At 47.6% G+C, this 14,756-nt stretch overlaps 1 protein-coding gene across 19 annotated transcripts in view; it reads right to left on the reverse strand.

Annotated features, from left to right (window-relative positions):
* Nucleotides 1-14,756, reverse strand: part of CDC42BPB (CDC42 binding protein kinase beta) — a 116,273-nt gene that overhangs the window by 45,556 nt on the left and 55,961 nt on the right. For all 19 annotated transcript variants that reach the window (XR_013521612.1, XR_013521608.1, XR_013521610.1 and 16 more), the window contains exons 6-8: nt 5,343-5,436; nt 3,572-3,772; nt 1,128-1,376 (exon numbers count right to left, since the gene is read on the reverse strand). Coding sequence is in view for 12 of the 19 variants with exons in the window: in XM_054240386.2 (XP_054096361.1) it covers nt 1,128-1,376; nt 3,572-3,772; nt 5,343-5,436 (544 nt within the window). In the remaining 7 variants the exon portion in view is untranslated. The remainder of the gene's footprint in view (nt 1-1,127; nt 1,377-3,571; nt 3,773-5,342; nt 5,437-14,756) is intronic.

The following is a 14,756-nucleotide window of genomic DNA, read 5'->3' on the forward strand; positions in this document are numbered from 1 at the left end:
ACATGGAGTTTCGCTCTGTTGCCCAGGTGGAGTGCAGTGGCGAGATCTCAGGTCACTGCAACCTCTGCCACACGGGTTCAAGCGATTCTCCTGTCTCAGCCTCCTGAGTAGCTGGCATTACAGGCACCTGCCACCATGCCTGGCTAATTTTGTATTTTTAGTAGAGACAGGGTTTGACCATGTTGGCCAGGCTGGTCTTGAACTTCTGACCTCAGGTGATCTGCCTGCCTTGGCCTCCCAAAGTGTGAGCCACTGTGCCCAGCCCAGATTTAATTTTTCCATGAGCCTACAAAGGGTACTTCATGGTTTCTCCCAAAAACCTCTGTGTCTCCTGTTAAACAACTAGGAGTTTCCCCAAGTTCATGGTAATTCATTTCGAGAGGTCCTGGGGATGAAATACAGATAGTGGATGATGGTGCTTTGGTGTAAAAAACTCTCTAAATTTTACGAGACATGAGGAAAATTCTCCAGGACCAAAGGTACTGTCTAGTGCATCAAAGAGGCCCTGTCAGACCCGATCAGAATGCCAGACGAGTCTCACAGCCAGAACCCAACTTGGAAAATCCGGATCTTAAACAGCAGTGCACAGACTCAGAATCTGTTATCATTGTCTTTGTTCTGAACTCTTGCTGTATAAAGAAACGTCAATGCAGACACAAAGCGCTGTCGTGTTAGGAAGATTTAACGTGCTCTCACATGTAGGGAAAAAGACCAGGAACTGAGAGGCTGCCATACTGCCTATGGGACTGTAGGCTAAGCTCATGTGTCAGTGTCTTTCAACCTAAAAACCTGTAACGTGGTGACAGGGCTGCAGTGAAGCTCTCATACGATGATGTATGTGATATGTGACACTGCTTTGAAAAGTATCCGGTGCTGTGAAATAAAAGCCAGAGTGTTTCTGTTGACGTCCAAAACAAAAAGCTGTTTGACTGAATTTTACTGAAATGGAGTCGTCCACCGTTTTCTAAAGGAACATTAAGGACCCAGCTGAAGGCTGGAACAGAAAGCACACTCTGGCTTCAGCGCCGAGTTCTACAGCTTCGCCCTGTACTGACTTCACTAGCAATGCCCTCGACAGCACCGCGTGTCAGACCCGCCGCAGCCCCGAGGACGCCGCTTTCACTCACCGTGTTTCTCAGCACGTCGTCGTCCACGTCAAAGTTGGATGTGTCCGAGGGGCTGCTCACGTCGGGAATATAAGGTGCTTCTAGGTTGCGTATATTTTCCCAGTTTAGACCTTCAAAAAACGCGTGCTTTTTGAAATCCTCTATTCCATTCTGCCCCAGCCGGCGCTCTCTGCTGCAGATGAGCCTCTGGATGAGGTCCTTGGCTTCTTCAGATACATCTGTGACGTGGGACGGGAACTGGAATCGCTCCTGCAGGTGTCGGCAAAAGCACCGGGGGACAGGCGGATGCACTCAGAGTTCAGGATGTACGAACTTTATGGGAAACAATGTGGAAACCAGCTCCAAAGCGAGCCGATTTTTACTTCACGGGAGCTAAATACAATCCAAAGCTAATACATTTTCATCCCCAAGAGGCAAACAAGAAAACCAGCAGTCCTTTTGGTTTTACTCATTGTAGACCTGTGACCACACTGCCTGTAAATGACACATTTTTACCTACGGAACTGACAGGGAAGGTGGGAAACACACGTGCACGGAGGAGGGGCAGGCACTGCCCCCTCAGGACGCACGGGGCGAGCATCACGGCAGCTCCACTTCTGGAAACACGCTACAAAAGCAGTCACTAAGAGGAACACAACATGCTCAGGACTGCGTTGTATTTTCACACTGCAAACTACCTATGTGTCCATCAAAAAAACAGACTTGTTAAAAAAAGATACTGGCTGGGCCGGGCGCAGTGGCTCCCACCTGTAAACCCAGCACTTTGGGAGGCTGAGATGGGCAGATCACCCAAGGTCAGGAATTCCAGACCATCCTGGCCAACATGGTGAAACTCCATCTCTACTAAAAACACAAAAATTAGCTGGGTGTGGCGGCAGGCACCTGTAAATCTCAGCTACTTGGGAGGCTAAGACAGGAGGATTGCTTACACTCGGGAGGTGGAAGCTGCAGTGAGGCAAAGTCATGCCACTGCATTCCAGCCTGGGTGACGAGCGAGACTCCACCTCAAAAAAAAAGACACAGCACAAACAAAAAGGAACACGTCTGGGTACTGACCCAGAAAGATGCCAAAGATACAATGAAAAAAACTGTTTCTATGTAATATGATGCCACAAATCAAAACACACACACACACACACACACACAGGTCTGCCAAGGCCACACATCCCCATGGTAAAGTGAGTTGATAGCTGAGCCACCACCTTTGTCATCTACAATGTCACCTGCTTCACGGGGCGCCTGATGCAAGGGCCCACAGACGGTCAGCGCTCTGACTGCTGGCAGGCTCTTAGTAATAACCAATTGTCACTTTAACAGAATTTGTCGCTAAGAAGCGGATGAGGTGATTTTCATCATCTACAATATGCACTCTTGCATGCTCTGAAGTTTTTATAGGGTGTATACATTAATTTATAAATAAAAAATATGCCTCGACTTTGGGAAAAACATTTTTAAAAACTGTATCTTTTGATGTGATTTGCAGTTAAATGGAGAACCAGTTAGCACTTCAGTGTTAATCTGCTCCCCATGAGAGCAAACTGTGGGAGACATGGGCTGGCAGACAGGCCAGCACTCAACCAGGGACATTCTGGGATGTGCGTGTGCACGGGGACAACGGCTGCTGGACAGGCCAGCACTCGACCAGGGACATTCTGGGATGTGCGTGTGCACGGGGACAACGGCTGCTGGACAGGCCAGCACTCGACCAGGGACATTCTGGGATGTACACACATGTGCATGGGAGACAGCAGGGGAGAGGAAATGCTATGAGCATGCTGGCAGAGAGGGTGAAACTGGCATTAGAAAGACACATGACTTAGGAAAAATTTTAAAAAGAAATAAAAAATATCAGACAGAAGAGAAAAATGGTAATAAAAAGGAAAACAAAGGCGGTGGAGAGAGGTGGTGCCCAAGTGAGAAAATGAACAGTTCAAAAAGGGAAGGAGGAAAAGAGAGGAACAGGATGGGGAGGATGAAGGGCTCCATCAGCTGGAGACATGCGATCATTTACAGTGACTGACTTCCGGGGAACAGACTTGAGAATCAAAGTTGGCATCGAACCAGAGAATCTAAAGCTACAGGTCAAAGGGCCCACCTGGACCTCCCAACTGGCCACCTCCAGGCACCTCACTCCACGCACCTACACAGAGGACGTGTCTGTCTACAGAAACCTGCCTCCTCTCCAGGCAGCCAGCTCATAGCAGGCCAGCATCCTTCCCCGAGAACACGGGTGAGATCACTCTCAGAGCCTCCTTCCCCTTGCTCTGGCACCCACAGCTCCTGGTGGTGACCTCACCTCCAGACACCTCTCCAATGTCTACTCCAGGCCACCCCAAACCCCATCATCTCTTCCTAACAGATCTTCCTGCACGAGTTGTGCTCTCTGTACTTGAGTCCCGAGCCAGGTACCAGAAGAAAACAGGACATGAAATACAGCGCCTTACTTCATGGTTCATGATCTTCCCGTAGGTCTCCACGAGTGACTCTGCATAAAACGGCGTTTCTCCGTAGAGCATCTCATACATGCAGACTCCGAGGGACCACCAGTCACACTCGGGCCCGTACTTGCCCATGCCGTCCTCCATTGCCTGCAGGATCTCTGGTGAGATGTAGTCAGGTGTGCCCACGGCCACAGAGGACTGCACCTTAGGGGAGAGGAGGTGCTGAAGGGAAACCCTGGGGCATCCCCAATCACGTATTTCCAACTCTTTTCTCTAAAATACAGTGGCAGCAGAAAATGAAGTCATCAAAGAATAAAACTGGCAAATGATCATGATTTTAAAACCCAGTAATTCAAGTTGGATATACAGTGGGTCGAGCCTGTAGCCTCAGCTACTTGGGAGGCTGGGGCAGAACCGCTTGAGCCCGGGAGTTTGAGGCCAACGCGGGCAACATGGTCCCCAACCTTGTCTCTAACAACATGAAACAGAATTTAAAAACCTCAATAATGCAAAATTCATGCAAATAAATATGCTCTTGAAGCACTCAACATGATGCCGCTCTCAGAATGCACGAAACTCTTGTCCACGGCGTCTGCCAAAGCCCAAATGCCAGCCACAGCCCCCAAATTGAGCCCCTCAAATCCCCAAGGGCTGGCACTTCCCACTCTCTGTCACTGCTTCCAGTGTGATGTGGGGCCACGTGTGCGCAGGCCAGCCTTTTGGTTTTCACGTGCAGAACACAGGGACTCTTGTTAAGGGATCTCTTGTTAGAATAGAGACTCTGATGGGGCCCAAGAGGCTGCGTTGCTAGCAAGCTTCTGGGGGTGCTAAGGCTGCTCACCTGCAGCCCACCCTGTGGTCTTCCTCGTGGGAACATGCAGAAGTCAGTCCAGGCATTAGCTGGGTGCTCAGGCACTCCCTGGACAGGGAACCAGGAGGCTGAGACTGCTCCTATCCCTGCCGATGGGAGAAAACAGCTCCCCTGCTGTCTACATGAGCAGGCACGGGCCTGAGTACAGTGACACCTCTGCAGAAAACTGCGAGGGAATCGGTCACCTCAGAAAGAGCAGGAGGAGCCTGGTGAGGCTGAGAAATCATCTATACAGACAGTACGATGGAGAGTATGGGGCCTGTCCCAATGGGCTGAGTCTGTAAGACTGAAGCTTAGGCAGGAACTGGAGTCAACAATCAGGCCTGTCTAGAGAAGGCCAGGCTCTCTTGATGGTCCCCTCTGGGAAGAGACACAGGGTACAAGCAGCATCCCCGGAGCCAGGTGTGAGAACTGCTCAGGCTGAATGGATCAGAAAGAACTCCGCCTCTGTCACTTCCCTGCACGAGTGCGCGGCCAGCCCACAGGAGCTCTTGTGGACGGCGGGACCAATGGGACGTGGGCCTGTGATTCAGCGGTGCCTGCCCACCCAACCAGCTTGGACAGGGCACTTTAAGGAAGAAGCGGAGAGTGGACTTGATCTGCTAGAGGGGCTGGCACACTTCTAGCCACCTCCGGCGTGAGAAAACCTGACAGCTCCCCATTCTGGGAGGCACACATACTACTTTTGGAAGCATAAAAAGCAATAAAGATGCTTTCAAACTTAGTTTTTATTTGGGAAACAAAACTCCCCAAATAGAAAATTTTGACTGCCTCCGAAACGGATTCATTTTCTTAATTAGTATACTTGGTTTCTTAATTATACCTCAAATGGAAAACTTAAGCCCCTTCTAACTAGAAGCCAAACCCAAAACCAAATGGAAAATCTCCAACAAAAATACCTACAGTTCCATCATCATTCATCTTCAAACATGATCCAAAGTCAGCCAGGCGGATATGACCATTCACGTCCAAAAGGACATTGTCAGGTTTAATGTCTCTGTTAGTAAAATAAATACATAAATTAACCATCTCCAAGCAACACATTAGGCAGGTCAAAGCCCTTACCTAGTGGTGATCAGATGAAGAAGTGCTAATATCCTCCCTCTTGTGAACAGCTGTCACCATGGTGGCAGCCGGAGTCACATCACAGCCACTCGTTTAGTCCCCAGTGACCCTGGCGAGGCCCCATGGCGATTCCTCCTCGTCTGCCCACCCAGCTAACACACCCCTCTTTCCCTCCTGGGCATCTCCTTGGCACCAGGCACTGCTCTCCAGCCCACCCGCCTATGCACATGACAACGCTGCCTTGACTTCATGAAGCCAGGAAACGAGCTGAGGTGTTACAAACACAGAAATCTGCACTGCTGTCTCAGGCAGGCTCACACATGCAAGCTCTGTGCCAAGTCCCACGGAAAGTAGGAACAGGACAAAGGGGCAGAGGGACACATCTGGAGGGAGCCAGCTGGAGGCTGCCACAGAGAGAGAGCAGTGGCCAGATGAGGTCCAGGAGGCAGGTGGTGACACGGGGCAAAGTTGCTGCAGACCACCCCATACCCCCAAAACCGCACTTTCTAGATGAAGACAGAGAGGCTGAGCCACCTGCCCAAAGTTACACGGTAGCACATGGTGGAGCAGGAACAAAAACACGGGTCTGTCCCACTAATGCCTGTTTCTAAACTACTTTCTGTGTGCTCCCAAATACATGTGCAAGTGCGGAGCACCTGAGAGAATGACAGCTTTTTTTCTAGCAGAGTATGCTTACATGACTGAGCAGTATGAATGGGAAGAAACTTTAAAAAAACAAAGAAAGACATTCGGCAAAAGCCAAGTCCAAGCATGTTCCTAGCAGCACCACTAATAGCCAAAAGGCAGAAACAAGCTAAATGTCCACTCCAGGAGAATGGATAAGCAAGCTGGGCCATCCTCGAGTGATGGCCACCACAGCCCAGTGAGAACAGACAGGTACTAACTACCCCAGCAACGTGGATCTATCCCACACAAACATGGGCTGATGACAATTCTGACCTCAAAACCAGACAACAAAAGCACAAAGCAAAGGAAACTCTAGCAAATAACACTCCAAGCTGAAAGTATCCTCCAATAAACATTCAGGAATATGAAAAAGAAAACAACAAAATCCCACAATTAAACACACACACATGGCCAGAAGAAGAGCTGATTTAACTCAGGGAAGAAAGAGAAGAAACAGATAAAATCGTATCAGAAACAAAGATCAAATTATAAGATGTCCAAACAAGAATAAATTCAAACAAAAATCTAATGAAAAATTGAAGAAAGGGAAGAAAAGATCTAGAAGAATAAAATGAGATAAAGAAAGAAGGAAAAGCAGCCAGACAGGAAGCAGTCAGAGGCTGAAGTGGGAGACAGGCAAAGAAGGCCCAAGATACACATAACTGGAGCCCCCGAAGATATCAAAACAAAACATGACTACCATTTGACTAATCCAAGAGAACATTCCAGAAATTAAAAAAAAAAAAAAGACCTCAATCTAGACTGAGAGGGCCCATCTCAGATGAAAAAAAAAACAAAAAACGATGTCCTCTTTTTTGAAGCCAGCCAAGTTGCTACTGATGTTCATATGAACAGAAAAGCCTGGAAAACCCTGAAGAGTGGGCTGAGATGGGGGTCAGGCCCGTATGATTTCAAACACTACACAGCCTCCCTAGTTAAAGCAGCATGGTGCCAGCGTGCGCAGAGGCAGAGAGAAGATGGAACAGAGTTGAATGTCCAGAAACAAACCAACTCCATAAAGAAATCAGGTATAGACTATTAATCAATCAGTAGGGCAGAGAGAGACTTAGTAAGTTTTTTAAAGTCTTATTGGTGTTGTGACAACTAGAGAGCCATTTAAAGATAAAATTGGAGCCCTTCCCTGTGCCGCCTACAAGAATAAATTCCAAATGGACCCGGGATCCACATGTAAAAGATGAAACTATATGAATGAAAAAGTAAAAATATTTAAAAAACAAAACAACCCCTCCCCCCCCCCAAAAAAAACACCACCCCCACATGGGTTTTCTTTTTCTGGGGCTAATAAAAGGATTTCTCATTTGATTACACATAACAATTTCAAAAATCTGTGTGGCAAAAACCACCATAGACCACATCAAAAAACAAATGGCAAATTGGGGAAAAGCATTTGTAATATACATTACAGATAAAAGGCAAACACTTTTTAATAATGGGGGCGGAGCCAGAAATCCATAAGAAAAGGGTAAAACCCATCAAATAAACAACTCACACAGGCACACACACAGAAATGCAAACATGACGGTCAACACCACGAGAAAGGTGAAAAACTACAACTGTGCACCATCTCTCGCCCGTCAGAGGGCGAACATTCCAGTCTGAAAATACAGGGTTGGCACAGCTGCAAGGAAACAGGCACTCTCTACAGTGCTGGTGGGAACACAAAGCGGTAACCTCTAAAGGGGAAATTTACAGTATCAAATAAAGCAACCTATGTATTTTATTTCCCTTTTGATTCAGCAATCCCACTTCTAGAAATTTACCCTAAAGACATACCACCAACACAAAAACACCTTGCACAAGGGTACTTATTTCTACATTATTTATAACTGCAAAATACCGGAAACTACCTAAATGTCCACCCGTAGGAGAGTAGCTGAATAAACTACAGCAGTTACCTGCAATGCAGTATTATGTAAATGTAAAAAAGAATGATGAGCTCCATGAACTGATACAGAATGATTTATAGGGTACATCATTCAAATTTTTTTTTTTTTTTGAGGAGAGGATGGCTAAAAAGCCCAAGTCTCCATTTGATAAAGATACACAATAGGTTCTTTAAAAAAACTAATTACATAAAATTTTCTGGACACAAAACTCCTATCCAGACTAGTCATGGAGAAGACCAGAAGAGAAAAAATACAATCCTAATGGAGAACCAGCTTATTTGCTGCCTTTCACTATTTTTTTTGAAAGATGCAAAGCCTACATTTAGCATAATACCTTTTGCTTAACAAAGGAGAAACAAGAAAACGTCTGCACGGATGACAGAGCAGAAGGCAGCAGACCGGCTACCAACCCTGCGCTGCAGGTGGAGGTAGGCAGGATAAGGAAGGGGCAACGCTTCTCGGAGGGCCATTTTGTACAGTTTTGTTGTTTTGGAATCATGCTAACGTCCTACACACTCAAAGAATAAAACTCAATCAACGAAGATGGAAGGGAAGCCTGAAATGGAAAACTGACTAAGACCGATGAATCCAACTGCATTTCAAATAAATAACAACACTGAAGATGGAGATGGGGTTAAAACAAAACAAAACGACTCCAAGCGACGTAGGAACACAGAACCTGAACTACTGCAGGCGAGGGGTGCAGTCCCAATGAGATGGGGGAGAACCGCAAACAAACCCAGAACTCTTTTCGGCAGGTCTGTTTCTGCAGTGGCATGGGCAGAGCAATTGTAAAGCTATGTTAGACACGTCACAGGACTGATCAAGTGCGTCCTTGTACTAACGTTGCTGAAGTCACAGCTGTCAGGAGGAGGAAGACAAAAATACGGAAACGGAGGAAGCCAGGAAGTTAACTCCTAATTCCCAAGTATGAACAGGTAGACACGTGTCCATGAACGTGCCTGTGCATATACCTCTATGTCACTATCTCTGTGCACTGAGGGGCCTAGAAGCAGACGACCCCACAGTAGTGCACACACCCAGCACCCTCAAAGCTGCTCCCCACTGAAGGGCCTGCAGCTCTTCTGAGAAACAATGGAGTTGGGGCACAGAAGATGTAAGATGAGCCAGAAACTAAGGGCATCCTCGGAAAGTGACAAGGCACAGAGCAAACACAGGAGTGCCAAATACAGGACAGTTTCAGCACAAAAATAACTAAGACAGTGAGTTACAAACCACTGGGAGAAAAAAGGATCCATGTATCCACACTGATCATAAACAGACCAATAGATGGGGAAAGGAGGTGCTTCCTGAGAGCAGAAAGCCGAATGACTGGTCAGCGTGGTGGGCCTGGAGTTTGTAAATCAATGTGCAACCATGCAAAGACCGGTCCAGGCAAAAACTGTTAATGGATACTAAATCTCGGGAGGAAATTTTAAAGAGGAAGAGGGTATTTGCATGGTCTTAAAGTATCTCCCCACAGGGAAAAAAAACAATATAACAGAAAACTCTAACAAAATCTTAACTGGGTGATGGACCTCATCACCACTGGGGTGGGGGGCGCTGATGGATATTGTACACCTCTGGATACGACACCGAGAGGGACTCAATATATTTACACACACTCCAACAGAAATGAACACATCATCTCAATCTACCAGGAGGAAACATCGGACCAAACCACACTGAGAAGTCTTCTACAGAAAGCATGGGACACTGTTCTCTCCACACATGCCCGTGATCTTCCAGTGTGCCAATGTCACAACAAAGAAAGGACGGGGAACTACTCTAGATGAAAAGAGATTAAAAACTACATGACAATGAAATTCAACATGTGACCCTAGACTGGATTCTGTACTGGAGGGAAGAAAACGCTGCTCGAAGGCAGGCCCCTGGGCCAAGTGATAAAATTTCAGTACAGATGATAAGATTAGGTATTTAAGAGAAGTAGAAGGAAGAATTTAGGGGTAAACGCTCATGGTCCATGCAGCTTATTCTCAGACGGATCAGGAGAAAACTGTGTGCATGTAGGAAAGGGAGAGGGAAAGGGATGTATATGATGATAGGAGCCCAAACATTAAGAACAGGTGAATCTGGATAAAGGTATATGGGTGCTTTTTGTACCACTCTTGCAAGCCTTGTATAAGACTGAAATTTTTTGAGTTTGAAATTATTTGAAACATTATTTAAAAAGAAAACTTTCAAAAGAGTAAATACGTAATATGATTCCATATATAGTGTTTTAAAACAGGCAAAAAAACCCTTTTTTTAAAAGAGTAAATACATAATACGATTCCATATATATATATATTTATTTAAAAATAGGCAAAGCTGATTTATGCCTTCAGATCCTCACAGTCTAACATGGTAACTCCTAGCCACACAGGGCTTTTAAAAGTCCAATTTATGTAAATTACATAAAATGAAGAACTCAGTTCTTTTACTGTATCAGCCACTTGTGGCTGGGGCTACTGTACTGAACAGCACAGATCCAGAATATTCCATCACTATGGAAAGTTCTGCACAGCACTGTGGGTGGTGAGAGGTGGTGACCTCTGGGGAGGGAGTGATGGGGGAGACTGAGGGGACTTCTCATCTGGGTGCTGCTGTGAGTGTACACATTTTGTGACAATCCACTGAGTTACACACCTTGGTTTGGGGGCTTTTCTGAATACCTGTGACATACTTCAATATAAAGAGGTCAACTGAAATGCACTTTAAAGTTACAAAAAGCCCTCCTATCCCAGCTACAGATGACAGTGATTTAAAGGCTGTTTTTGCTGGCACCCAGATATAAAACAATTATAAATGGCAGACACAATAGGTGCCATGCATAAATGGTCACAACTGACTGTGCCCAGCCTGCCCGACAGCACGACACACAGCATGCACTGTCCTCATGCCACACGCCACAACAGCCCAAGAACCCACTCACCGCCCCACCAAATGTTTAAGCGCATCAGAATTTAATCCAAAAAAATTTCTGTCTCACATTACTTTTGCAGCTTCGACTGACAAAAAATCTTTAAGTCTGGAAGAAAAAAGTAAAAATGAAAACATCTGCTGAATACATATATTTTTTGAGACAAGAGTCTCACCCTGTCACCCAGGCTGGAGTGCGGTGACACAATCTCAGCAGCTCACTGCAACCTCTGTCTCGCCGGGTTCAAGCGATTCTCATACCTCAGCCTACTGAGTAGCTGGGATTGCAGGCGTGCACTACCACACCCAGCTAGTTGTTTGTAATTTTGGTAGAGACGGGTTTTGCCATGTTGGCCAGGCTGGTCTTGAACTGGTGAGCTCGAGCAATACACTCACCTCAGCCTCCCAAAGTGCTGGGATTACAGGCGTGAACCACCATGCCTGGCCCATCTGCTGAATACCTTAATTTCACTAATAAAAATCCCCTTTTCTTAGGAGTGTCTAATGTACACATTTAAGTAAATCTCATTAAATTTGCTTCACAGGGAAAAATTATTCTTCATGTGTTATATACACTACGCTCACTTCCCAACAGCCTCTACCAGCGATGGGAGAAAAGGCAGGTGTCCACCTCCTCAAGGTATGGCGACTCTGAAGGCTGCGTGCAGGGGGTGTGCTGATGCTGCACCCGACGCCACAGGTGGGTTCGCAACGCGCCGCGTCCACATGGGATGCAAGGCTTCCGGACAAGATCACGTCTACAAACTGCACTTTTGGGGACATCTAATGGACTCTCCCACATCCACCAATTTTTCTGCATTCCTTTCTCATGAAAAAAGAGTGAAAGCCAGAAAGAGAAAGAGGGAGAGTTGGAAGGATGAGAGGATGGAAGGACAGAGAGAAGGAGGGAAAGAAAGAACAGTACTCCTCGAAGCAGAAGCAGACCCAGCCCCTCCCCTGCCCTCCCTATGACCAGGGTGCTTGGAGGTGTTCACTCGACCTCACAAACCGTGGCTCCCATCCAGCCTCCACTCCCTTCTGAGTCACCCACGTAAATAAAGGATGACCAGTCTGATGACCAGGAAGACTTAAAGCCACACATACAGGACCAATGTTTGAAGAGAAGCTCAAGGAGGCTCTGTAACAAGCTCTTTCCTGGCTTCCAGGAAGATTTAAGACAAGGACAATGAGATGACTTTATTTAGATTGGAACAACCTGGCTCTTCTCCCCCAAAATGTCATCATTTGGGCTGAACTTTTTTGGTTTGGGAATGGAAGGAAGGACAATTCACATAGAAATGGAGAAGCGATTGTAAAGGAAAATGTTTAAGGCAAATAACCGTAATTTCACACACACACAAAATGTCCCAAGTGGCCAGAGGCAGGCTGGGAAGACACAGAAGAGTGAGGAGGCCTGACACACGCCAACGGCAGGTGTTCAACGGAACGAGTTAGCAGGAATAGAATGACCAGCGTCCAGGCCGGGCGCGGTAGCTCAAGCCTGTAATCCCAGCACTTTGGGAGGTCAAGGCAGGTGGATCACGAGGTCAAGAGATCGAGACCATCCTGGTCAACATGGTGAAACCCCGTCTCTACTAAAAATACAAAAGATTAGCTGGGCATGGTGGCCCGTGCCTGTAATCCCAGCTACTCGGGAGGCTGAGGCGGGAGAATTGCTTGAACCCAGGAGGCGGAGGTTGCGGTGAGCCGAGATTGCGCCATTGCACTGCAGCCTGGGTAACAAGAGCGAAACTCCGTCTCAAAAAAAAAAGAATGACCAGCGTCCAGGTTAAACAGGACCTAGCTGCCAGGAATTCCCTATAAAATAGAGATGTTCCTACCAGGGCCACCCTGGGACCACTGACACCAGCAGATGCTGAGAAGACAGGCTCAAGAGGGGCCTCAGGAAGGCCATCTTCCTTGTATACCTTCCAGGGGCCTTCAACTGCTGGCCATCTGCATGCGCTGGGGGGTCATCTGGGCAGTGGAATTCTGTATTTAAAATATGGTGGCTTTTTTTTTTTTTTTTTTTTTTAGACAGAGACTCCCTCCGTCACCCAGGCTGGGGTGCAGTGGCACGATCTCAGCTCACTGCAACCTCCACCACCCAGGTTCAAGCAATTCTCCTGCCTCAGCCTCCCAAGTAGCTGGGATTACAGGCACACGCCACCATGCCCGGCTGATTTTTCTATTTTTTTTAGTGACGAGGTTTCACCATCTTGGCAAGACTGGTCTTGAACTCCTGACCTTGTGATCCGCCCGTCTTGGCCTCCTAAAGTGCTGGGATTACAGGCGTGAGCCACCACACCAGGCCAGTGGTGGTTGTTCCTTTAAGTGAACTTGCCGTTTGCGTGATGAAAGCTCTCCTGGCAGAAGAGCACTGGAGGTTCAGGGCAAGGACTGACCCATGGCTCCCAACGGCAGAGGCCTTTAGATGGGCAGGTGGTCCCCAGGCCAACTGAGAGAGCTGAGGGCTGCCATGGGCCACTGTACTGGGACTGCCTCCATCCACTCTCCTCTAAAACCTGGGGGCAGTGGCATCTTCAAGGGAGAGTCAGGATAGGCCTGAGAAGTAGCTCCAGGCTCCCCAAGTGCCTTTTCTCCCAGCTGCTGAGATTCTGGCTAGAATCAGTGGCACCCAGCAGGTGGGGGTGAAAGAGCCACGGTGGTCCGAAGCTTTGCTTCTCCCTTCCAGCTCTTCCTCTGACGCACTGAAAAGGGAGGCGGCTCATGTCCCTCACTGGCCCAGTTTGGAGTGATATCAACTCCCACTTCCAAACATTCCCCTTGTGGAGCTTCCTGCTGCAAAACCAACAGAGGTCTGATTCCCACAGCAGGTCCGCCTCAGCCTCCAGAGCACACAGTCCACCACCTGGGGAGCAGCTCCAGGGCCACTCTGACCACTGGATCTTCTTTCCGAGGTTTTTTGTCAGATTTCCTCTATTTCATCTTCTGCCTCTTCTACTGAACTTTCTACTTTTCTCTAGTTTTGACTTTCTAAGACTTTTTGCTTTCTACATATTCTTTTCCTTAAAATTTGCACTCTGTTCTTATTTTGCTCATACACTATTCTCTCTGCTCCCTTTTTGGGGATGTGATGTTCTTTCTTTTTTTTGAGATGGAGTTTCACTTTTGTTGCCCAGGCTGGAGTGCAATGGCATGATCTCAGCTCACTGCAACCTCCACCTGTGGGTTCAAGCGATTCTCCCGCCTCAGCCTCCTGAGTAGCTGGGATTACAGGTGCACATTATTATGCTTGGCTAATTTTTTGTATTTTTAGTACAGAGAGGGTTTTACCACATTGGCCAAGGCCATTCTGGAACTCCTAACCTCAGGTGATCCATCTGCCTTGGCCTCCCAAAGCGCTGATTACAGGCGTGAGCCATTTGCCCGGCCGATGTTCTCTCTCTGAAACCCTTCGTGTCCCTCGTTATCTCTGCCTTTCCTGGTTTCATCAGGATCTGACCTCTCAGGAAGAAGCTGCACCCACCTGTGAGGGGCACCCCCTGGGTCCTGGTCTCCCACTGATTCCCTCACCCATGAAGTTTTGGGGTCCAGCTGCGGAAGCCATATGGCAGCTGTGGAATCTGCAGACCCCCGCCCGGCAGGGTGGTGGGCATAGCCCAGAATCACCACAGCACCTACCCAACCCCAGGAAGGGGCCCAAGCGACAACAGAGTGGCACAGGCTCCAAACCACGCTGTTCCGTCTGCACCCTAGCCCGCCACTGCACCTC

Source organism: Callithrix jacchus, chromosome 8 (assembly GCF_049354715.1).
Source record: "Callithrix jacchus isolate 240 chromosome 8, calJac240_pri, whole genome shotgun sequence".
Classification (NCBI taxonomy): domain Eukaryota; kingdom Metazoa; phylum Chordata; class Mammalia; order Primates; family Cebidae; genus Callithrix; species Callithrix jacchus.